General features: G+C 51.5%; 8 protein-coding genes across 8 annotated transcripts; 5 read left to right on the top strand and 3 right to left on the bottom strand.

Moving 5' to 3' along the window:
• Positions 1-1,447: 1,447 nt before the first annotated feature.
• gua1 (GMP synthase (glutamine-hydrolyzing)) lies at positions 1,448-4,509 on the bottom strand (the record flags this gene model as incomplete). The annotated part of the gene is made up of 22 exons (XM_056908898.1): positions 1,448-1,484; positions 1,542-1,600; positions 1,724-1,876; positions 1,930-2,103; positions 2,158-2,199; positions 2,259-2,270; positions 2,330-2,344; positions 2,399-2,427; positions 2,518-2,561; positions 2,610-2,686; positions 2,740-2,771; positions 2,829-3,216; positions 3,270-3,298; positions 3,364-3,436; positions 3,487-3,611; positions 3,663-3,727; positions 3,789-3,797; positions 3,859-3,898; positions 3,948-3,980; positions 4,033-4,156; positions 4,279-4,302; positions 4,465-4,509. 22 exons carry the CDS (start codon positions 4,507-4,509, stop codon positions 1,448-1,450), a joined length of 1,629 nt encoding a protein of 542 aa, XP_056767516.1.
• A 958-nt stretch (positions 4,510-5,467) lies between these two features.
• On the bottom strand, positions 5,468-7,293 carry N7458_005515 (MFS transporter; the record flags this gene model as incomplete). The annotated part of the gene is made up of 3 exons (XM_056908897.1): positions 5,468-5,764; positions 5,824-6,833; positions 6,897-7,293. Coding segments are annotated over 3 exons (1,704 nt in total), but the record flags the coding sequence as incomplete, so codon positions are not given.
• A 1,649-nt stretch (positions 7,294-8,942) lies between these two features.
• N7458_005514 (putative thiol methyltransferase) lies at positions 8,943-9,939 on the top strand (the record flags this gene model as incomplete). Its single annotated transcript, XM_056908896.1, has 2 exons — positions 8,943-9,434; positions 9,580-9,939. The coding sequence occupies 2 exons, from the start codon at positions 8,943-8,945 to the stop codon at positions 9,937-9,939; spliced, it is 852 nt and encodes a 283-aa protein (XP_056767514.1).
• A 165-nt stretch (positions 9,940-10,104) lies between these two features.
• Positions 10,105-11,079, bottom strand: N7458_005513 (deubiquitinase OTU2; the record flags this gene model as incomplete). The annotated part of the gene is made up of 1 exon (XM_056908895.1): positions 10,105-11,079. One exon carries the CDS (start codon positions 11,077-11,079, stop codon positions 10,105-10,107), a length of 975 nt encoding a protein of 324 aa, XP_056767513.1.
• A 327-nt stretch (positions 11,080-11,406) lies between these two features.
• N7458_005512 (short chain dehydrogenase/reductase family) lies at positions 11,407-12,386 on the top strand (the record flags this gene model as incomplete). The annotated part of the gene is made up of 4 exons (XM_056908894.1): positions 11,407-11,436; positions 11,492-11,726; positions 11,797-12,100; positions 12,167-12,386. The coding sequence occupies 4 exons, from the start codon at positions 11,407-11,409 to the stop codon at positions 12,384-12,386; spliced, it is 789 nt and encodes a 262-aa protein (XP_056767512.1).
• An 827-nt stretch (positions 12,387-13,213) lies between these two features.
• Positions 13,214-15,674, top strand: N7458_005511 (alpha,alpha-trehalase; the record flags this gene model as incomplete). Its single annotated transcript, XM_056908893.1, has 5 exons — positions 13,214-13,339; positions 13,416-13,488; positions 13,555-13,676; positions 13,729-15,470; positions 15,545-15,674. The coding sequence occupies 5 exons, from the start codon at positions 13,214-13,216 to the stop codon at positions 15,672-15,674; spliced, it is 2,193 nt and encodes a 730-aa protein (XP_056767511.1).
• Positions 15,675-18,120: 2,446 nt separating this feature from the next.
• On the top strand, positions 18,121-19,950 carry N7458_005510 (isocitrate lyase 1; the record flags this gene model as incomplete). The annotated part of the gene is made up of 4 exons (XM_056908892.1): positions 18,121-18,324; positions 18,388-18,543; positions 18,609-19,504; positions 19,590-19,950. 4 exons carry the CDS (start codon positions 18,121-18,123, stop codon positions 19,948-19,950), a joined length of 1,617 nt encoding a protein of 538 aa, XP_056767510.1.
• A 963-nt stretch (positions 19,951-20,913) lies between these two features.
• Positions 20,914-22,672, top strand: N7458_005509 (hexadecenal dehydrogenase; the record flags this gene model as incomplete). The annotated part of the gene is made up of 4 exons (XM_056908891.1): positions 20,914-21,056; positions 21,129-21,359; positions 21,444-22,243; positions 22,305-22,672. 4 exons carry the CDS (start codon positions 20,914-20,916, stop codon positions 22,670-22,672), a joined length of 1,542 nt encoding a protein of 513 aa, XP_056767509.1.
• Positions 22,673-23,132: the final 460 nt, after the last annotated feature.

Here is a 23,132-nt window from a genome sequence, read left to right as displayed (position 1 = left end):
ATTGGTACCTTCTCCTGGAATTCTTGGCCTAGTCAGTCAAATGTGTCAAACCACAAGGCCCTAAATGAACTGGATGGAGTCGCTTGAGAGCTTTTGACTCCACTCTCCGACACCGACAATTCATCAGGCAGATCTCCCTTCACCAGCGAGACGTGTAAGGACGAATTGCTTCACGGATGATGCTGTCCACCGCAAGGGCGTAGTCGGGAATGGAGATCTGGTCCTCCACGGTCCTCCCATAGTGCTGGACTGATGATGCATCAGTCTCATGCAGCGCTGCAGAGAGGGGAAGTGGTGGAACGTGGACTTGGAGAGGGTCGGTTGGGCGGGATCAGGTGACGCCGCCTCCAGTCTCACGATCTTCCGACCAGTGCCATCCCACCACGTCCCTCGTCGGGAGTTCGGTAATCTGATCGCGAGTCAACTTTGAAACTTGGACAATTTGCGGACAATTGCACTGAGAAACAAGGGGAGATCACCACTGCCCCTTATCGTGGCCTTCCACGAGTCCGAAAAGACGTGCATGCATACCTTGACTAGTGCCTCACTATCCGTCCAGGGTTTTCCACGGTTCTCTCGACGGCGCGGCCCGAGGGCGCCCCAAACGCACTATTCTCGATCTGCTGTGTTCTTCAAGCTTCCTATCTGTTCCAAAATTGGGTCAACTGACTGCCCAACAGCCTGCGGCGGGCCGAGTATCCATGCCACGCTTCCTGACTGTCAACCAATCGCGAGTGGCTGGGAGCTTGGGACCTCCTCAATGACACGCAGCGAGCCACCAGGGAGACATTGATCCTAGATGGGAGATTATCAGATGGCAATCATGGCAAGGATGGATTCATTAGCTAATAGATTGGTAGAGCTTTCATGTCCTTTCATGTCCCACAGTATGTGATTCGGAGCACGGGATGCATGGCGCTTGGCTGTTCATAATGGTACTAGACAAGGCAGAATACTCAGGACTCGAACTTCAAGAGAACTTCATTTGCAAGGAGGGCTATGGGGAGACAAGAGTTTTCAGGTTATCCGTATTTCACTCTCCCTTTCACCATATTATGCGATTTTCACATGTAACCTGCAGGTCACAGAACTCCTATCGAAGTAAGGATTTCTGAATTATGAGATCAAACGAGTGTCTAATCCACAATTGACTCAGATATTACTTGACGCGGGCAGATGTTAAGCAAGTGTATCTCAACGGATTCCCCCCACCCATCAGACGATGAAACCCATTTTCATTCATTCTATCAAATGTCATGGTTCAAACTGTCCTTCTCAAAAGGCCGCTGGCATCATGATGCAATAATTTTGACCCTCATCACTCTTCTCACTTCATATGCCTTTCTAATGAAGTCTCCAAACGCCATAAAAGTCAATTCCTATATTTGTTCCTAGCTCATGCCGGCAGGTGATCCATGTTCTGTCTGCCTTCCCTCTTCCATGTCACCTACTCCAGCTCAATGGTACCAGGGGGCTTGGAGGTCCTAGAAAGATAAGATCAGCTTGATGTTCAAACTAAGGAGGTGAAGACTTCTACTTACAGATCATAGACAACACGGGCCACGCCCTCGACCTGGTTGCAAATGGTGCGGGAAACATTCTGGGAAAGAGTGCTCAGTAAGCATACGAAAGATTTTTATTGGGCCTTGTGATGAATGGGTCCGTGGAATAGGATCCAATCCACTTGGGGGAGGGCCCGAAATATAGCGATGACTTGACTCACCTGGAGGAATGCATTATCGAAGTTGAAAATCTCTGCACTCATGAAATCCTTGGTGCGAACAGCACGGAGAATGATGATGTAACCCCAGACACGCTGATCACCGAAAACACCAACACTGCGGTTAGTATCGAGACCAGCAAAGGCTTGAGAGATCTGCGAGGAGAGAATTAGCTTGCACCCGTATTCGCCTATGTGATCCAACTTACCTGATCGTAGAGGCCGGCCTCCTTGATCATGCTGATAAAGATGTGATCAGCCTGGCGGGCAATCTCGACTCGCTCCTTGGTAACGTCGCCCAGGATGCGAATGGCAATGCCAGGACCCGGGAAGGGGTGGCGGTTAACCAGCGACTCGTGCAGGCCGAGTTGACGACCAATTGCCTATAATATTTAGTATCATTGAAAATGGAATGGAGCATATGAGGTGTAGCATACCCTGACTTCGTCCTTGAAAAGAAGTCTTAGCGGCTCAATAAGCTATGAAGGAGCTATGTCAGCCTAGTCTGCGTTGATGCGGATATTAAACGTATACTTACACGCAAGCCTTGCTAAACAAGCCATGTTTGTCAGTAAGTAAATCAAATGATTCCAAGCCAGTTCAACTTACGCCATTCATCATGCGCTGCACGCTAATTAGTTAAGATCCTTTCCGGCTGGGGGCAACGCTATTACTTACCTCAGGGAGACCGCCAACGTTGTGGTGAGCTATCTCTCATGTCAGTTATTGTCTTCTTCTTCTGTTGCACAGCTTTGTGGGGCAGTCTTATGCTCTCAAGACTTCGTTGACTCGCTTACTCTTGATAGTGGCCGAAGGACCGCGGAAGCTCAAGGATTCGATACTACAGTGCCGTTAGTTTAGACTCAGCAATTGGCTTTCAACAACTTACACGTCAGGGTACAATGTGCCCTGCAGGAACCATTCAACCTTTCCGCTGTTGGGAGTGTTCTCTGCCTCTTTCTCGATCTAGAGCGTCTTGTTAGCAAGCCAGATAGACTGCCAGAGAAGGCCAAGCATACCCTGATAGCCTCTTGCTCGAACAGATCGATAACTTCGATGTTGTCAGTACACTATCGCTAACCCATCCCAGACAGTTTTGAGCACGTACAAGTTGATCCAATGATCTTCCGCTTCTTCTCGGGATCAGAAACACCCGCGAGGCGACCCAGGAACAGATCGCCAGCCTCAACAACTGTGAGGTCAATGCCAAGGTGCTTTCCAAGCGTATCCTTGACCTGCTCGCACTCATTGAGACGCATGCATCCGTTGTCGATGAGGATGGCCTTGAAGCGGTCTCCGATGGCAGCGCGCATGAGGGCAGCTCCGACAGTACTGTCAACACCACCACTGACAGCTCCAAGGACGAGTGCGCGGTCACCAACAAGCTCCCGGATACGAGCGATCTCGAGCTCAACGAAGTCGCCCATTTTCCAGTTCGGTTTGGCGCCGCAGATGTCAACGCTGAAGTTGCGGAGGATATCGGTTCCGCGGGGTGTCTAGATTGAAAATCAGAGGATGATTTAATGTAAAGCATCGGGGGGTAACGAACGTGTTCGAGCTCGGGGTGGAATTGGACACCTATTTAGCATTGCGTTAGCATCTTCCTTTACTGGGCCATAAAGACATTCTGGAGGGAGACATACCAAAGATGGGCTTCTCCTCATGGGCGATGCCAGCGTACTCAGAGTTCTTGGTGGCACCAATGACCACAAAGCCCTATCAGAGTCAATCATTGTGCTCCGGAAATGCGAACTCATTCCACTCACCTCAGGCAAGCTAATCAGCTTGTCGTAGTGGGACATGAACACGGGAATTTCATCTCCCAACCCAGCGAAGAGACGGTCGACATTGCTGTTGACCTTGGTAATGTTGACGTCGGCATGGCCGTACTCTAAGAACAAAGAGTGAGTAATGATCAGATTGTGCACCAACGGTCACATACCTCGTGCCTCTCCGCGAGCAACGTTCTTTGAGTCGATGCGCCATGCGATCTCTTGGCAACCATAGCTAGGTGGACTGTATTAGCGTGATACCGGGGTCGAAATGTCAAAATTCAAGAAAGTCATACCAAATACCCCTATACCTCCCGTGTTAGTCAAGATCCAAAAGCTTGAGGGATGTGCAAAAAGGACACTCACAGAATAGGCACACCGAGGTCAAAAACAGCGGGGTCAACATCTACACATATGAGTACAAGTACGAGAGATTCGGGATACGAACACCTTACGGGGCGAGCCCTCGTCGTAGACAGAAGAAGGACCTAGTATCTGAGTCAGACCTCCTCGCAAACCATACATTATAAGACTTCATACCTCCAGAGAACACAATTCCCTTGGGTTTCCATGTCAGATCAGCGAGCTTGGTGGTACACGGAAGCAGCTCAGCAAAGACGCCAAGAGCACGAAGACGACGAAGGATAAGATGACTCGTTTGGGACTTCAATAATGAGTCAGCATTTGCCGGTTTGAAGAGGTCTCGGGAACCAGAGCGTAGTAAAGAAGCTCTGTTATCTGAGACACGCCAAAAGAGAGAAAACGGATCTTCCGAGGTTTACGTACGCCAAAGTCGAGCACGAGGATAGTCTAGAGAATAAATTGTCAGCCAACATATTCTTTTCGCATTTATGAATCAATTGCGCCTGCACACCCCATTGAAGGTGATCGATCGCAAGTTGCGGAGAGCGGGGACAAGGAAGTTTGCAGGCTCGCCATTCCAGCCTTCGGTCGGGTATTGATGATACGTACGTCGAAGTTGTTGTGAGGCGATTCGGCCTCGACGTTGTGAACCATTGTGGACGTGGTGTCTGCGGCGTATCGAGGAAGTTGGCGATATTCGCGAAGGCAGAGAATGTGTCATTGAAGGGAAAAAAATATGTTTGGTACAGCGGTACCGCCTCCGTGGCCGCCTTCTTGGCCGGACACCGCCTTTAAAATACCTTATCCGTGAGTCACTAGAAAAACTAGTCTAAACCCTCCACTTATACTCTTTGTACTCTTCAAATGATTTGAATTTTCATGTCCAAGTATTTTTTGCAGAGTTTGTGCAAACAAACATCCTGGTGTGGCACTATAGCAAGACTTTAGTTACATTAAAAAGCCTTCCATGCTGCTATACTCAAATACAGACTGCATTCACTCACATATTCTATCTGAGCGATCGAGAGATAAGGAAGTCCGATCAGTTGCTTTAGTGCGGGGCAAAAAGGCAGAAAAAACCGGCAGAAAACTCCCCCACTCGAATGCTCGAGGCCCACCGGGTCACATGAGATCTAAGTATGTGGTGATATTGCTGGTGCTTGAGCTTAAAACGAAATAAGAAACCTCCACATAAAATTTTCTATTGCTCAATTGCATTCCTAGCTCGCATTACTTCGGTGAATGATTGAATCTATGAAATCTAGAGAGTTGGGTGGAAGGTCACGATGGAATCATCAATTCATCTATTCAGGGTCATAACGATAATCTGATAATGGGTATCATCCACAACAGTTCCAAGGTCTCAATGTATGTCCACGTATGTTCGTGAAAAACAGCGCTTGGTGCCAGAAAACAAGGAGGGCTGCCAATAAGCTCCAGTGTGGCGGGCTCAAGCAAGGATATAAATATGGCGTATGAACAGATGTGTGCGTGGAACGAGTGGAATGTCGAAGGATTGTGTCAAATGATCGTTGCTCGAGAGTGCCGCCAAACAGAAACAAGAAGCAAAAACGCCTAGTATTGAATGCAAGGTCAAAATGCAAGTGGGATATCACCGCATGCGTTCGTCCATGGTTTTTCGCCAGCGAGGACCATATACCCTCATTAAGAATATGACGGAGCTGCTTGCGAAGCTGACCACTCCGAGGATGGTAAAGAGCCACCCATTGCCAATGCCATTGATTATGGGTGCAGTGACGAGAGACCCAACGCAAGAGAAGATATTTCGCATGAAATTGTTGAGGGCCACCCCTTCGGAGGACTTCTTGGGCATAAACTCGGTCAACATTGTGGTCACCATACTGAAAATGAGCATCGAGCCTATTCCAAAGAAGAAATTTGCAATCATCTGAGAGAATGAGCTGGTTAGCCATTTTGCGATCCCTCCAAAGAGTTGTGTCAACATACCGGAACCAGCCAGAACACTCCCTTGTCAACGGTCCAACCGTACCAGATGAGAGCTGCCGGATAGAGGAAAGCTCCCAGCCAAGCATTCTCACGCATGCGATCCTCTGGACGGTAGATTAGTCTGCCCTTCTCATCGTACCGATTTGCCTTTTTCGCTTCGCGCTGCATTATGTTGTCCATCCATCGGCCGCCGAACAGACTCGCCACCACGTACCCAATCGAGTTAGGAATATAAAGCAAGCCAATGATGATTGTGCTGAAATTGTACGGTGCCTTGCCGAATGTGTCTTCGACACTGACGTTCAACACGTACAACGAGCCAAAGGCGATGCTTGCATAGTACACGCTCAACAGTACAGGAATATACTGTAGGTAAAGGACAATCTTCAACGGATCGATGAAAATTATCTTCAGCATTTTGAGCCATCTCGTCGTGACCCCAACCACCTGTCGCGAGGATACTCGGCTTAGCGGGCGACTGACGGGGGCCATCTCATTCTCTGCCACATCCGGAAGAACGGGCTTCCGCACTGCGAGCGTTTCTGGCAGAGCGAAAAAGAGAAAGATGACAGTGAGTGCACCGTATACCGCAAGAAACCACATGGTACTCCTCCAGCCCCAACGTTCAGCTAGAAGACCACCAACAATGGGCGCGAACAAGGGCCCACACAGAGGGCCTAGATAAAAGATACCCATGGCACGGCCTCGCTCGCGGGGTTCCCAAAGATCTGCAATGGTGCCTGCACCCACGGCTTGGACAGAGGCGGATGCACCACCACTCAGCATTCGCATCACGATCAGCATGCCGATGGAGCTTGAGACGGCGCAGAGGCAGTTGAAAACCACAAAAAGAACAAAAGAAGTCAGGTAGATTGTCCGTCTTCCAAGCCGTTCGCTAAAGGAGGACCACCAGAGCGGAAAAATGGACATGCTCAGCATATACAAGGCAATAGATAGGTTAGTGATTGTAGTCGTAGTGTGTAATTCTCGAGTCACTTGAGAAAGTGAGGCTGGAAGACACCAAATTAGACACAGGAGCACATGCATATGTCATGACGGAACGCATCACTTACGAAAGAATATGGAGGAGCCCATTGGCGCTGTAGCTCCAGCCACCGCAACAATGAACGTGATGAACCATTTCATCTTTCGAGAATAGGTCTTGGGATCCTCGACCTCTGCCACCAGGGTCATCTGGCCGAACAGACCTCTGCGCTTCAATCGCGGCACCTTCACGGCCGGCCCCAATTCAGTGGATTGTCGAGCCAGAGGAATCGGTGGGTCCGGTGTACTCTTCTCCTCATCAACGGGCGCAATACTTGAGGCGTGCGATCGCGAGTCGGTATGGTCAATTGCAAAGGTTCCTTCTGCCATTTCTAGAGAATGGTAATTGCTGGAGCTGGATGGTGGACTAGTCGACATAACAGCGTCATCTTTTTCGATGTCTGCGGGCATGGTGAAAGAACAGAGCGCTGATATAGCGAGACAGAGACTCGGTGGATGAAAGTCAAGCAAATGAGCAGGCTTAAATCACAGCCGATCAGTGACGCCCGGGACGGAGACCGTCGGTGTAGGGCATACAGCGGGAGATCGCTATCCCTGAAGATCAAGAAGGGTATGAAACACAACGCCTGCGATCAGCAGTGAGAGGGTGGTATCGCTCTTCCAAGGCTGGCGCATAAACCTATGAATATCGAATGGGAGGTAACAAGGATATCTCATGCGCAATGATGGACAACGCGGAGATGAATTTTCTGCGGACGATCTTAAGCAAACTGAAGACCACGAAACAAAAACTAACAGGCCTGTGACGGCCTCCCAGTGGCCAAAAGCGGCAGTCGTGGACCTTGAAGACTCGGTCGTGACTACTTCGCCGCGGTATCTGCCCGTTGACTCGGGCAGTAGCCACGGGGTATTCACAAAGGTAGAACAGATAGGTGGGCAAGATCAAGCTAACGTTCCGTAGGAGAAGCCTAATACACGAAGAGGTCTTGCGAACCTATTTGGAAGTTGGAAAAGCGGTTGGAAAAATTGATGATCTTTCGTTGCAGTGGCCGAGTTCAACCAGGCGTGTCTTCACTGCATTCGGAAAGCCGACAACGACCGATGATCCCCGAGTGCCCCATGTTTTGTTTATGAGGATTCAGCATGGATAATAATCCGATTCTTGAGAGGGGTCGCCCGTCAAAAAAATCCTGCGATCCAATTATTCGCCTCCCAGGACTTTGTCGTGGGGCGAGGGGACCAGTCATCGTGCGGTGTTGGTGTGCCGGTCTTCCGTCGGCAAACGCTTGGGCGGTTGATTCCGCTGGACTTTTGGACCTTCTGGCTAGCAATATGAGATGAGAATGTGATCGTGTTGGGACTGGCTCCCCTAACGTTATGTGCGCTACTTATATCGGTCCTCGTCATGTCAGAATATAGCGTTCTGACATATCGTCCTGACAATCGTTCTGACATATTAGTTTTGGCCTGTTCGATTGGCGGGTCCGGGCGCGCATGACGTAACAGATAGTCTGTTCATAAGCAAAAGAAGCCAAGCAATGAAGATTGCTTAGCATAGATCCTCAAACATGTCAACAGAAACATGTCGGTCACGTCGAAGTTGTCGTGTTCTGTCTCTTCGGTGCTCTGATCGACTCGGCTTGTTCCTTTAGCCGGGACGAAATTCCCCGATCACGGCTTCCGCACAGATTAGGACGACTTCAATGCAAGTACACAAAGGACCTTCTTCAGCTCACATTGCGATACTGATGCGAGGGAAATGATGATTGGACTGCTCAAGATCTTCAAGATCAGAGCGTCCAAAATCTTCTCTCACCGCAATCGCAGAGCTTTGCGGTCTGAAGCTGCAAGGAGGTGCTGAATAAGCGAACGGCCTTGAGCTTCCTGGGGTTATAAACATGAGGAGACTCTGTTCAAATTCTTCGTCCTTTGTGGATTTTCAACCGAATCAATATCTTCATCTTTAAGATTCACCTCGAACATCTATACATAGTCAACTCTAGTTCGACTAAGCCGACATTCGCCTAGAGGAACCCCACCTCCGCTTTACGTATCTAAATATTGACACACCTCCAGCTTCCCCCGCACTCAAGCACCACCACCCACTCACAACCATGTCAACCCCGGCCAACCTTGACCCCAAAGATATTCAAGCCCACCTGGCCACATACCAGGGCGACAAGTACGTCGACGGCTGGGCCTCCCTCTGGGACAAAGGTGACAATCTACCCTGGGACCGAGGCTTCCCCAATCCCGCCCTGGAAGATGCCCTAGTCCAGCGCGCCGGCACCATTGGCGGACCACTCGCCCAAGACGCCCAGGGCCAGTCGTATAGGCGGAAGGCCCTAGTGCCGGGCTGCGGCCGTGGGGTGGATGTCCTCTTGCTGGCGAGCTTTGGATATGATGCCTATGGCCTGGAGTACAGTGCCACGGCGGTCGAGTTGTGTAAGAAGGAGGAGACGGAGAATCATAGCTGGTATCGCGTGCGGGACGAGAAGATTGGAAAGGGGAAGGTTACTTTCCTCCAGGGGGATTTCTTTGATGATGCCTGGCTGGAGACCATTGGGGTGCCGAGAAATGGATTTGATGTTATCTATGATTACACGGTATGTATTTTCACTCTCTGGGCTCTTCTTGTCATGGTTGTCTACCAGATGGTCTATTCTTGATGGCCTCGGATTTGCTATTTGCAACATACGATCTTTGAGCTACTGCCCCTCTTTCTTGCCATTTATTCTAACAATTCTCTAGTTCTTCTGTGCTCTGAACCCAGAGCTCCGTCCTAAATGGGCACTCCGACACACAGAGCTCCTAGCTCCCTCGCCAGCAGGAAATCTGATCTGTCTGGAATTCCCCCGTCACAAGGACCCTCTGGCCCCTGGCCCTCCATACCCCTCCCCCTCCGAGGCATATATGGAGCACCTGAGCCACCCTGGTGAAAAGGTCTCTTACAACGATAAAGGTCTCGTCAACTCGGATCCGTTGCGGGAACCCAGCAAGGCGGGCCTGGAGAGGGTCGCACACTGGCAGCCCGAGCGCACGCACACAGTGGGCCAGGGCGAGAACGGGGTGATCCATGACAGAGTCTCTATTTGGCGTCGACGAGACTAGATCTGCGTCGATGCAATTGCATAACGCGAAAAGGGAAAGAAAATGAAGGGAAAATATAGCTGGGTTTGGAGACCGGCCTGACTTTGAAATGCCGGTCTTGGACGCTAAAACGGCAGTCGAAATAAAGGTCTTCGTTGGTTTTGGACAAAATTCCCGAAGACATGCTCAGTCTTTCTTGAACAGGGCATTGTAGTGCTCTCCCAGACCGTAGGTATGCCGGTAGTATGCCAGCCAGACCACACGTCTCCGTTGCTCCTCCTCGTCAAAGCTATTCATGTCGCCGCATTCAATCTTCTCTAATCGGCCATCCTTCTGCACCACATTGATATCCACTCCATAGGCTCGAGCAATTGCCTGCAGCTCCAGCTGACCACCCCACTCAGCCGTGAGCTTAATCTTTCGAGTGTAGACATCCAGCGGGTCCTCCATGAATGCTTCAAAGTCCTCCTTGTGTTCTGTGATAAAGTCTGCTGTTACGGCACGGACAGCCCGGTATCCGTCGTGTTGTGGTGAGGTGACTGTATCGATGCGTGTTTGAGATGACGGCTGGAGCAAGATTCGGCTTGGGTCCGGCCGCAAGCCAACTCCAGACTCATCGAGCTGCTTGGCGACCGCGGAGTAGAGACAGTGCCCATCGGGAGTGACTTCCACCTCTCTCAGACCTAGTTTCTTGAAGACAGCGTCCATGACTTCCTGCTCGTTGCCCCTGTAATTGGTTTGGTTGGCTGCTTCTTCAGCGGCCACTGCAGACTGGGCAGCTTGTTCGGCTGCACGACGGGCGAGGCGGGCTTTTTGACGGTTGGGCTTCTTGGGTCTCGTGGTAAATTCTTGAGCGGGCACTGTCGCGGTATCTTCGGGAGCTTGGGATGTTGAAGAAGTCTTGTCTTCATGTGATTCACCATCTGCTGGCGTCCCATCTTCCAAGCTGAGGTCTTCAAGAGCTTCCTCAGCCGGCTCTGTGGATTCTCCATTCAACTCTGCAATCTCTGCCTGCTGCCGCTCAGTGAGCTCGCGCTGCATCCGCTCACAATCATCATTGACACCTTTGCGAGTCTTCTTGGTGGCGGACTTTTTCTTCTGAGTAATGCGCCCTTGCAGGTCTTTTTGCTCTTTGCGGTGCTTGACCAAAAGCTCCTCCATAATGAGGAGAAGGATACAAACAGAAAGTCTAATGGAGAAAATCAACACAGGCAAATCCAACTTCCAATGCGAACGTAAACAGTCACTGGAACAATAATCAGGCCTGGAATTGCAGACCCCGCGAAACCCTGCTGGAGCTGCCCTAAGTTCCGGCCGAATCAGGCTTAGCGTAAATCTACCCGGAGAAACCTTATGTCCGATGAGCCGAGGCTCTCCCTGTCGGTCTCTCGGGTATGCAGTGTAATCAGGAAGCTTACGAGGGGGAAATAAAGTATGGGTCTTCGCCTGGATTCTGGACACATAACTTGAACCTCAGATTTCGTAGTCATGGATTCTGAAAGTCTTTTCAACGTTAAGGTGCGAACACCCTATGCCCTACTTACCGCTATCCGCTTGCTAACTAGCACTTCAGGGCAAAGTGGTGCTGGTCACCGGCGGCGCGAAGGGCATCGGTCGCATGATCTCCGAGGGATATGTGACGAACGGTGCCACGGTCTATATCTCGTCGCGCGATGCAAAGGCCTGTGACCAGGCTGTCAAGGAGCTCAATGCGCTTGGCAAGGGCAAGGCCCATGCTATTCCCGCCGATTTCTACAAGTATGAGGACGTGAAGAAGCTGGCTGAGGAGCTGGGCAAGCGCGAGAGCAGTAAGTTACAGCCAATGCTTCATACTGGAAAGGCACACCCTGCTAATTTACCTCCCTTTCTACCTTGTAGAACTCCACGTCCTGGTCAACAACTCTGGCTCGAACTGGGGTGCCCCCTACGACGAGTATCCTACCGATGCCTTCACCCGAGTGCTCACCCTCAACCTGCATCGCGTCTTCGATCTCACCCGTCTCGTCACTCCGCTCCTGGAGAATGCGTCGGCTGAGAATGACCCGGCCCGCATCATCAACATTGGCAGCATTGACGGTCTCCGCGTCCCCTCTCTCGAGACCTTTGCCTACAGTTCTAGCAAGGCCGGTCTGCACCACCTTAGCCGAGTGTTGGCAAACCACCTCGGCAGACGCAACATCACGTAAGAAAACCCGATCTTCCCTCGGCTATCTTCTCCATAGTGACTGATGCGATACATTGTTTACAGTTCCAACACCCTGGCCTGCGGTCCATTCGAGAGCAAGATGATGGCCGCTACCCTCAAATCCTTCGGCGATGCCATCAAGGCCGGTGTTCCTCTGGGCCGTATTGGTACCCCACAGGATGTTGCCGGTGCTTGCTTGTTCCTGAGCAGCCGGGCGGGCGCATATATCAATGGTGCAACTATATCGGTCGATGGCGGGAGCTCGATTTCTGCCAAGATCTAAATGGAGTTAAGACAGCGTGCCAAGAAGCCAAATACTCTTTGTCAGATATCCAGTGCTGTAGATATTGAATATATTAGAGCAGGAAGTCAGTTGTACAAAAGTTGCTCTAGTTCGGACCCCCGGTTGCGGACTCCGGGACAAGTCTGCTAAGAGGGAACTTCTGAAATCTCTGGCATGCCAACCGGAGGCTGGCAGCCACAGTAAGTGAATCGATCAAGAGCATCACACTTTCCTGCTTCAGGGCTAGGGAGTAGCAAATTGTGTAGTTTGGAGATTCCAAAAATATATATATATATAACCAGCGCATCTGGCGGGAGTCTACGTTAATCCCTGTCCCACTGTTATCATCGTCTTATCGGAGGCGACCCCGAGTGGAGCGACGACATCATCGTAGCTCACATGAGATCATTGCTGTAATGAAGATCATCCATCCCACCATCAGCCATTTGACATTATATTTGTTTTCCAAAACACCTCTACCACACTGCCATACACTCAGACAATTTGCCGAATTGTCCAAGACTGTCTATCGCGCTATACGAACAAAGTTTTCCCGCCTTATCTCTCGACCGATACGATCGAATCGCCCACTCGGAGTTCAACCCACAGAAAACGGCCCTCGCTTCCTTTTCATAGATCGGAACACTCGCATCGCTGCTCCTGCTGCTGCTTCCACCGCTCCTATTGCGTTACTGTTGCTATTACGAAAGACACACCGACCCCCGAAAAGTCGGTGTACGCACCCTCACGCCCGCCTTGCGTTACGCGCGATCGGAGTCTAGATTGTGCTCTCCGTCCCTCTCCTCTCACCCGCCCCGCGACATACCATGACCTCGTCAGATGGGAACCACCAGCGGGCTCCATCCCTTGATCCCTTTTCACACCCTGATGTCTACTACGGCAATGAAGATTCTCTTGCAAGGATCGGAGAACGGCGACGCGCTTTTTCGACGGTAAGCAGCCACAGCGCTTGTGCGGCGACCCCGCGGATCAACGACCCCTGCTCACTCTTATTCTGTACGCATCTAGAGCGTGAAGGACTACAACCGTGGGGATATTTCTGAGTTTCTGGGTACACTGCCGTCGAGACGGGGTAGTCATGGTACGTACATCATCCATCGCTCGTTCAATTGATACGATGAGGTAGCTAACTGACAGCGTCGATCAGATGAGGCCTCAGGACAGCCCCGCAAGTTCCTCATCAATGTAGATGAGACGCTCGACGCCCTGTTAAAGCAAGAGGACACCGATAAGAACATGCAGATTACCATCGAAGACGCTGGACCCAAGGTGCGCTGCTCACCGATTGCCATTGATCCGTATTGGCTGCTGACCAGTATAGGTACTCTCTGTCGGAACTGCAGGATCGTCGGGATACAACCGTGTAGACGTGCGCGGTACCTACATGCTTTCCAACCTCCTTCAGGAGCTTACCATTGCCAAAGACTACGGTCGCAAGAGCATTGTCCTCGACGAGGCCCGCTTGAGCGAGAACCCCGTTGCCCGACTCTCGCGACTCATCAAGAACTCCTTCTGGAAGGCACTTACGAGACGTATTGATGGCTCTAACATCGAGGTGGCGGGCAAGGACCCCAAGGACTGGACCGATGACCCTCGACCCCGAATCTACATCCCACCTGGTGCACCAGAGCAGTTCGAATACTATTCCAAGATCGCCGCGGAATACCCAGAGCTACGACTTGATGTGCAGATACTTGATGCCAACATCACCCCTGACTATGTCATGAAGCTCAAGCAGAAGCCTGGTTTGTTGGCGTTGGCAATGACAAAGAAGCACGACGATGAAACTGGAGAGGACGAATACACTGGTGTCCCGTTCGTTGTACCGGGAGGTCGTTTCAACGAGCTGTACGGGTGGGATAGCTACATGGAGTCCTTGGGTCTTCTCGTGAGCGATCGGGTTGATCTTGCCAAGGGCATGGTCGTCAATTTCTGCTTTGAAATCAAGCACTACGGCAAGATTCTCAACGCGAATCGTTCCTACTACCTGACCCGCTCACAGCCGCCATTCCTGACCGACATGGCTCTGCGGGTCTATGAGCGCATCAAGAACGACCCGGACTCGAAGGAGTTCTTGCGAAACGCAGTCCTTGCCGCCATTAAGGAGTATTACAGTGTCTGGGCAGCTGAGCCGCGACTGGATCCCGTAACTGGCCTGTCGAGGTATCGCCCTGAGGGCTGGGGTGTGCCGCCAGAGACGGAACCGACTCACTTTATTCATCTCCTTATGCCGTACGCCGAGAAGCACGGCATGAGCTTCGAGGACTTTGTGGAGGCGTACAACTCGCGCGCCGTGGTCGAGCCCGAATTGGACGAGTACTTCCTGCATGACCGTGCCGTGCGTGAATCCGGCCACGATACCAGCTATCGTCTGGAGCGAGTATGCGGCAACCTGGCTACTGTCGACCTCAACTCCCTGCTGTACAAATATGAGGTCGACATTGCACGCATCATCCGCATTCACTTCAAGGACAAGCTCGAGATCCCCGTTGAATTCCGGACCCCGGCGACCAAAGACGTCGCAACCGAGTCCTCGTCAACCTGGGACCGCCGCGCCCGCAAGCGCAAGCAGCGTATGGACCAGCTCCTCTGGGACGCCGAAAAGGGCATGTTCTTCGACTACGACACCGTCAAGCAGCAGCGCACCGACTACGAAACCGCCACTACCTTCTGGGCCCTGTGGGCTGGACTGGCTACACCCGCACAAGCCGCAACGATGGTGGCTAAGGCCCTGCCTCGGCTCGAAGCCTACGGTGGTCTGGTCTCCGGTACGGAGGATTCGCGTGGCCCGGTGAGCTTGGAGCGCCCGAACCGGCAGTGGGACTTTCCCTATGGCTGGGCGCCGCAGCAGATGCTCGCGTGGACGGGTTTCCTACGGTACGGATACCAGGAGGAAGCGGAACGTCTGGCATACAAGTGGTTGTACATGATTACCAAGGCTTTTGTCGACTTCAATGGTGTAGTCGTGGAGAAGTATGATGTGACCCGTCCGATTGATCCGCACCGGGTTGATGCCGAGTACGGCAATCAGGGAACCGATTTCAAGGGGGCGCCACGTGAAGGGTAAGTTTTTTTTCTCGGCTCTTTCTTTCTTTCTAGACCTTTTCTGGAACTGTGCTAATGCTTGGTGTTTGCAGGTTCGGCTGGGTTAATGCTAGCTACGTGTATGGCCTGGAGATTCTTAATGCGCACATGAGGCGCTCGTTGGGTGCTATCACCCCGTACGAGACCTATAAGAAGGCCGTTGATGCGTCGTATGCGTTTTAATTGAGCTTGGTTGGCGATTGTATCCGGATTTGGAGATGATGGTTTTGGTTGAAGTTGGACAGAACAGAAAAACATGCATTTAGAAGTGGGTATTGGAATTTTTGGAGAAGCTTTCTTCTTGCCTTTTATTTGGTGAAAAGCGAAATATCATGTCAGATAAGCCAAATTTCATTGTCTTGGCAACTCTGACATGGAAGAATGTCTCCCTATGTACAGGGTCATTCTTGAGGGTCTATGAGGATTACTAGGTACTCGAGTATTCCATGTTTAGCTCTGACGCAATGCAATTTCACTTCAGTCCACAAACCACCCTCCTAAAATAAAAAAAGCCTCATTCATTTCCCAAACAGGTCATCAACCTACGTAAACCCCGCAATTCCCATCCAGTAAGACACAGTAAATGATAAACTCGACGCCTAACATGGTCAAAAGTAATCACGAAACACGGCAGCAGCGAAAATAACCCGGGCTCCCTTTCGGCAAGGCTCCTAACCCGGTCAACCTCCGAACTATAGGTGTTAAGGATCCCGAATTGTAGACACTAGCATCGGACTCCCCGCAGGAAAACATGCAGCGAGTCAGCGACCTCGTTACGACCGAAGCATTTTTGTGACTGGAGCTGGTGTCCCCCAGGTTCGACAATTCTACGGGAGGGGCAAGTGTCAGGGCACCCTGGATGTCCCGAGGTTAATTCTCGTCGGTGACGCGGTATTATGAGGTGTATCTGGTGATACGGCGGTGTAACGGGGTTTCTTTCTTTCTGAAATCTGATCTGATGAATCGCTGACGTCTGAATATTTGGATTTAATTAGGCTTGTTGATATAGGCGACTGTTGGCTTTGTAGTTCCCTCTTTATATACTTCATCGTTGATGTACAAATAACCTTAAGGTATCTCGGCGTCGAGGTCCTATGGGAATCGCCGAGGAGAGAACTTGAGGGGGCAGAATGTGCTAATACCGATTTGTCTCTGTCTATGTATTCAGACTGGAACGTGGAGGACCACAAATATCTGTATCCGCCCCCCTCCTTCTGCGTAGTCAGCGTCGAAAGAGCCGAGGTCCAACGAAGAGGGCTTAGTTTGAGTCATTTTGAGGATCACCAGGTGGACCAGCTAAAGATGTATCGTTCTGGTATATTGAAATTAGTTATGTGGCGGCGTTTGATATTCCGGTTTGAGTTCGTGTCGTTTCTGGGCCTCCTCAGGGAAATCTTGTTGAAAAATTGAGACGAGATGGCCGCCAGGGGCTCCAGATATATGCCGAAGACGCGCTCCCAAAATTCGTGTTTGTGATGATTCTATAGATAGCTAAAGGAGTCACAATGATAAGTTCAATGTGGATATAGTATCTAGCTCTTGCTACTTGTCTAGACACCGTCATGGAAATCATCTTGCTGGGCCTGCTGTGACGAAGGCTTAGATGCTCAGATGCAGATGTTCAGTGGAGATGAACCGAATACCGGGGCATGACAGGACCGTATCGATGACTCAGGCAGACACTGCGTTCCGACATTTCGACATTCTGGACTTCTATACCGATCACAGCAAAACTTTGAGCAAAGAAAAGGAAGGAGAGCGACGACGGACATCCGACTGAATCGGATGTCCGAATCGATCACACGACAGTCATTTTGTTTCTTGATCCATATACAATGCTAGTTCAGTGCTCTTATCATGAAACTCCGACCACAACCGCACGTGAAAGTAGCGATGTATGGTCACGTATCCTGCGCATGTGTCGAACGACGTCATTTACTTTCTTTGCCATCCCGACTTCTTCGCGCCCTTCCATGCCCCTAGATATTGCAAATCAGGGGTTCAAATGTGTAGGAATTGATTTCCGACAATCGACTATAGAGATACCGATACATTTTAGACACTCAAAATGTGACTCACACTGGCAAAACGCCCACAAAATCCAAGCTGGTGGCGGGTAGTGCGGTGGATGCTCCAGAGTGCCGAGCGCAGCTCGTCCATTAGACCGAGGATCTCCAGAGTCTGGATCCTCTCTTCCGAACCACCGCACCCGCCTTCCGCGTTTCGGAGCGACGCCCGTGAATCCTGGAATTTTACTGGGCATTTGCGTTCTTGAACAGGATTGCCTAGGCTTCCAGGGTTTCGTTCATTACCTGTCCACCCGGTGAGCCGAGCGTTTACCGACCTGATTGACCTGACAGTGACGCATTTCGCAAAGTAAATAAGTACCCCGGGTTTCCCTTCTGGCTTGTGATTGAGCTCATTTTTTTTCTCTTGCTCTTTGGACTCGTGATTGTGTTTCTTTTTTGGCGACAGATCTCCCCCTTCGTCGCAAAACTTTCTCTCTTTGCTTTGCAGACATCTTGTCGCATTGCCTATACATCCTCTCGACTATAATACATATTCACCTTTTCGGGTCATCACCGCCCTCAATTTCTGTATACTATATACCCCTCACTAAAATTACACCATGGGTCTCCACGAGGATGAGGACCGCAAGTATGCGGAGGATGTCCAGGCTGTCAAGAACTGGTGGAAAGACTCCCGGTGGCGCTTCACCAAGCGTCCCTTCACTGCCGAGCAGATTGTCGCCAAGCGCGGCAATCTGACCATCGATTACCCCTCCGGTGTCCAGGCGAAGAAGCTGTGGGGTATCTTGGAGAAGAACTGGCAGGTTTGTAGCAGCGGAATACTGTATGATGAGACAATTCGCTAACATCGAGTTACCAATGATTAGAACAAGGAGGCTAGCTACACCTATGGCTGCCTCGAGCCCACGATGATCACTCAGATGTGCAAGTTCCTGGATACCATCTACGTCTCTGGCTGGCAGAGCTCTTCCACGGCCTCGTCTACCGATGAGCCCTCTCCCGATCTTGCGGACTACCCTATGGTGGGTGCAATCGAATTGAAAACTGCCGAGGCGAAGAACTATACAACTAACAATCATTTACATAGGACACGGTCCCTCGCAAGGTTAACCAGCTGTTCATGGCACAGCTCTTCCACGACCGGAAACAGCGCGAGGAGCGCATTACCACCCCCAAGGAGCAGCGCTCCAAGGTCGCCAATGTCGACTACCTCCGTCCCATCATTGCCGATGCCGACACTGGTCACGGTGGTCTGACTGCCGTCATGAAGCTGACCAAGCTGTTCGTCGAGCGTGGTGCCGCCGGTATTCACATTGAGGACCAGGCTCCCGGAACCAAGAAGTGCGGCCACATGGCCGGTAAGGTTCTGGTCCCCATCAGCGAGCACATCAACCGCCTGGTTGCCATCCGTGCCCAGGCCGATATCATGGGCACCGATCTCCTGGCCATTGCCCGTACTGACTCCGAGGCTGCCACTCTCATCACCTCCTCCATCGACCACCGTGACCACGCCTTCATCCTCGGCTCCACCAACCCTAACCTCCAGGCCTTGAACGACCTGATGGTTGCCGCCGAGCAGGCCGGCAAGAACGGCCCCGAACTGCAAGCCATTGAGGACCAGTGGACTGCTCAGGCTGGCCTCAAGCTCTTCAATGACGCCGTCATTGACACTATCAACGCTGGCTCCCACTCCAATAAGAAGGGTCTGATTGAGCAGTACCTCAAGGCCGCCAAGGGCAAGGGCAACAACGAGGCTCGCGCCATCGCCAAGGGCATCACTGGTGTCGATATTTACTGGAACTGGGATGCTCCCCGTACCCGTGAGGGTTACTACCGTTACCAGGGCGGCACTCAGTGCGCCGTCAACCGTGCCGTGGCCTATGCTCCTTTCGCCGATCTGATCTGGATGGAGAGCAAGCTGCCCGACTACAAGCAAGCCAAGGAGTTCGCCGATGGCGTTCACGCCGTCTGGCCCGAGCAGAAGTGAGTCATAGTCACACGTCCCCTCTATCCCTCTCGTCTTCGAACATTGAGCAATCTTACTAACGTATCTCTCTCTCCCCTCCAGACTCGCCTACAATCTGTCCCCCTCGTTCAACTGGAAGAAGGCCATGCCCCGCGACGAGCAGGAGACCTACATCAAGCGCCTCGGCCAGCTGGGTTACTGCTGGCAGTTCATCACCCTGGCCGGTCTGCACACGACCGCGCTCATCTCGCACCAGTTTGCCAAGGCCTATGCGCAGAACGGCATGCGCGCCTACGGCGAGATGGTCCAAGAGCCCGAGATGGCGCAGGGCGTCGACGTCGTCACTCACCAGAAGTGGAGTGGTGCCAACTACGTGGACAACCTGCTTAAGATGGTCTCTGGTGGTGTGAGCAGCACGGCTGCTATGGGCAAGGGTGTGACTGAGGACCAGTTTAAGAACTAAGAGCGGGTGATGCTCCGTTATGATCGTTTAGTGATGAAGAGCCCGTTGTACATCTGTTGGGATTCATTGCGGCGTTTTTTCCCTTTTTGTTCTTTTCATCTTCATTTTGTCATGTGTGATATAGTCTCGACTTGACCTGATTCCCATCGGCATTCGCTTGGAGACGAGCCGAGTGTCATTTTTTTTTTGCATAGTTTGAAAATTGATGCATGAGTAACTTTGATCAAATCCTTGGGAATTCATTACCCCGTAACTCTTATCTTTTTGTTTCTTCCCATCTTGCTTTGTCATATAACTATGGTGCAATTTGCAGTGCTGACGTGAGATAGCTTGGAAATCGATCCCCGGGGTATTCTGGCAGATTACCTGCATAAATCAGCCTGTCAGTCGAGAGCCTTAATCTAGTTCGACCGAACTAGTTATCCTGGCACAACAATGTTCGGGATTTCAAGCTGCAATTGCAAACTCGCTTGGGGAGATCGTCTCGTCCTTGCGCTGGGCCACTCAGCCGCTCCAATCGGAGCCGCGACACCGGCGGGCGCCAATCCCAGCGGGGCCGTGTGAAGCCGCGGCTGGAGAATCCCTGTGGAGTACTGCAGTGGGCAACGGTCGCGCTGGGTCATCCAGTATGAGGCCTTGAGAGCTCAAAAAGCAAAGTGAATCAACATTAATGATGAGATCAAGCAGACCTGAATTGATCATTTCATCTCCAGCATTGATTTGGGCAAGTATCATACTATAGCCATGGAGCCCCAAAAAAAGGGGGGGGAGGGAAACTTAAATCAAAAGCAGTTGGAGATCGACACTCTGAAGAGCCGAGCGAGCGGTGCATGTGTCATGTGCGGAGAAACCGCGCTCTCTTAAAAAGCGCCACCCCTCGGCCCTGGAGCTTCTTTCCCGCGCCTTTTGACACTGATACCCTTCCAGTCTTGTTGAATTCTTTTATTCCCCCTTGAAATCAATATGGGTGTCCAGCTTCCCGACCTGCAATTTACCTCCCTCGAGGCCATTCCCGAGCGCATCTCCACCGTTCGCAAGTCCTTCTTGGAGAACAGGACCCGAGATGTCGAGTTTCGTCTCGTTCAGCTCCGCAAGCTCTACTGGGCGTGAGTACCTGCCTAATAACCGAGAGAAAGAGATTTGATCGGTTTGGAGATGATTGATTGACGGTTTTGCAGCATCAAGGACCATGAGGAGGAGATCGTTGAGGCCCTTGCCCAGGACCTGAACAAACCGCGATTCGAGGCCGAGGTCGCCGAGAGCAGTTGGCTGCTCAACGACATCGTCTTCACCACGCGCAACCTGCACAAGTGGGTCAAGGATGAAAAGGCTCCCGATATCGAGCTTTCCTACAAGCTCATGAACCCCAAGATCCGCAAGGATCCCCTGGGCTGCGTGCTGGTCATCGGGTAAGTGGTTTATTTTCCGGGCGAACACCCCGGTGGTGCAACAGAAGGCTAATCGCATATCTCCTTTTTTCCGATTCGATATAGTACCTTCAACTTCCCCTTCCAGCTCACCCTGGGCCCCGTCATCGGTGCTATCGCCGCCGGTAACACCGTCGTCATCAAGCCTTCCGAGAACGCTCCCCGTAGCGCCGCTGTGATGCAAAAGATCTGCGAGGCCTCGCTCGACCCCTCTTGCTACTCCGTGGTTCAAGGTAGTGTCCCCGAGACACAGGCTCTGTTGGCGGAGCGCTGGGATAAGATCTTCTTCACTGGTGGTGCCAATGTCGGTCGTATTATCGCCAAGGCTGCGGCTCCTCATTTGACCCCCGTCGTCCTCGAGCTAGGCGGTATCAACCCGGCCATTGTCACTAAGAATGCCGACCCGCGCCTAGTTGCGCGCCGCATGCTCTGGGGTAAGATCTTGAATGCTGGTCAAGTTTGCACGTCGCAGAACTACCTGCTCGTTGATAAGGCGATTGTACCCCGCGTTGTTGAGGAGTTCAAGAAGGCCTATGCCGAGTTCTATCCTAAGGGTGCTAAGAACTCCCCCGACTACTCGCACATTATCAACGAGGCCCACTTCCAGCGCCTTAAGTCCATGCTCGATAGCTCTAAGGGCAAGATCTTGCTTGGTGGTACTATGGACGAGAAGGAGCTCTTTATTGAGCCTACCGTTATCCAGGTTGACTCTATAGAGGATTCATTGTGCACACAGGAGACCTTTGGTCCTTTTATTACTATCTTGCCCGTCGAGAACTTAGACGAGGCTATCAACCTCGCCAACGGCGTCCAGAGCACTCCTCTAGGCTTGTACCCCTTCGGAAACAAGGCCGAAGTTGCTAAGAGTAAGGAACTCCCCTTTTGCCCTTCAATTTAGTAATGCTAATCTAACATTTTCCCTTCTAGTCATTGCTTCCACCCGCTCCGGTGGTGTTTCCTGCAACGACGCCGCCCTACACATCCCCACCCTCGCCTTCGGCGGTGTTGGCGAGAGCGGCTACGGTGCCTACCGTGGCCGCTCTAGCTTCGATGTCTGGGTTCACCGCCGCCCTATCACCAGCAGCCCTGGCTGGCTCGAGTCTATCCTCTCCATCCGCTACCCACCGTACGCCGGCAAGCTGAGTACGTTCAAGGCCGCCAGCACCTTGGTGCCCGACTTTGACCGTAGTGGTCAAAAGGTGACGCTCGGCTGGCTGCGCTTCATCCTGACTCTGGGCGGCGGAAGTGCGAAGGCAGGAGCTAGCCGTGCTGCTGTCGTTGCTGCCAGTGAGTAGATACCCATTTCCTCCTCTTTTTGCCTTTTCAGCTACAATTTCACTTTCACGATCTACACGATCTATATCCCCTGTTGTTATTTTCCTTCTGCCATGTCATTCGACATCTTTCCTATGTTTCTTGATGTTCTTCTTCGATTTTGCCATGTCACAACGGAAGAAGACGGCATCTACTCCGACATTTTCCCATGTCGACATGTCAACGCCCTAATCAGCCATCGAGACTGTTTGATACCCCTCGTATACCCTCCTTACAACCTTGGTCTGGTTTTTATGCTCCATCTTACCTCTGGCTCCTCCCACATGTTTTTTCTCCTTTCCTTTCTTTTCCTCCCCCAATCCCCTCTTCGCGCAACCGGATACCTAGAGGAAAAATCGCGTACCCTTAAGTTGTCATAATCTTAATTGAATCTACCTCTTCTCGTCCTGTTTGATCTGCATGCGCTGTACCACTCTTCCC

This window comes from Penicillium daleae (assembly GCF_028827525.1).
Source record: "Penicillium daleae strain IBT 16125 chromosome Unknown utg000005l_segment0_segment0, whole genome shotgun sequence".
Taxonomy (NCBI): domain Eukaryota; kingdom Fungi; phylum Ascomycota; class Eurotiomycetes; order Eurotiales; family Aspergillaceae; genus Penicillium; species Penicillium daleae.
Note: the sequence above shows the minus strand (reverse complement) of the source record. Positions and strands in the feature narration are given on the sequence as shown.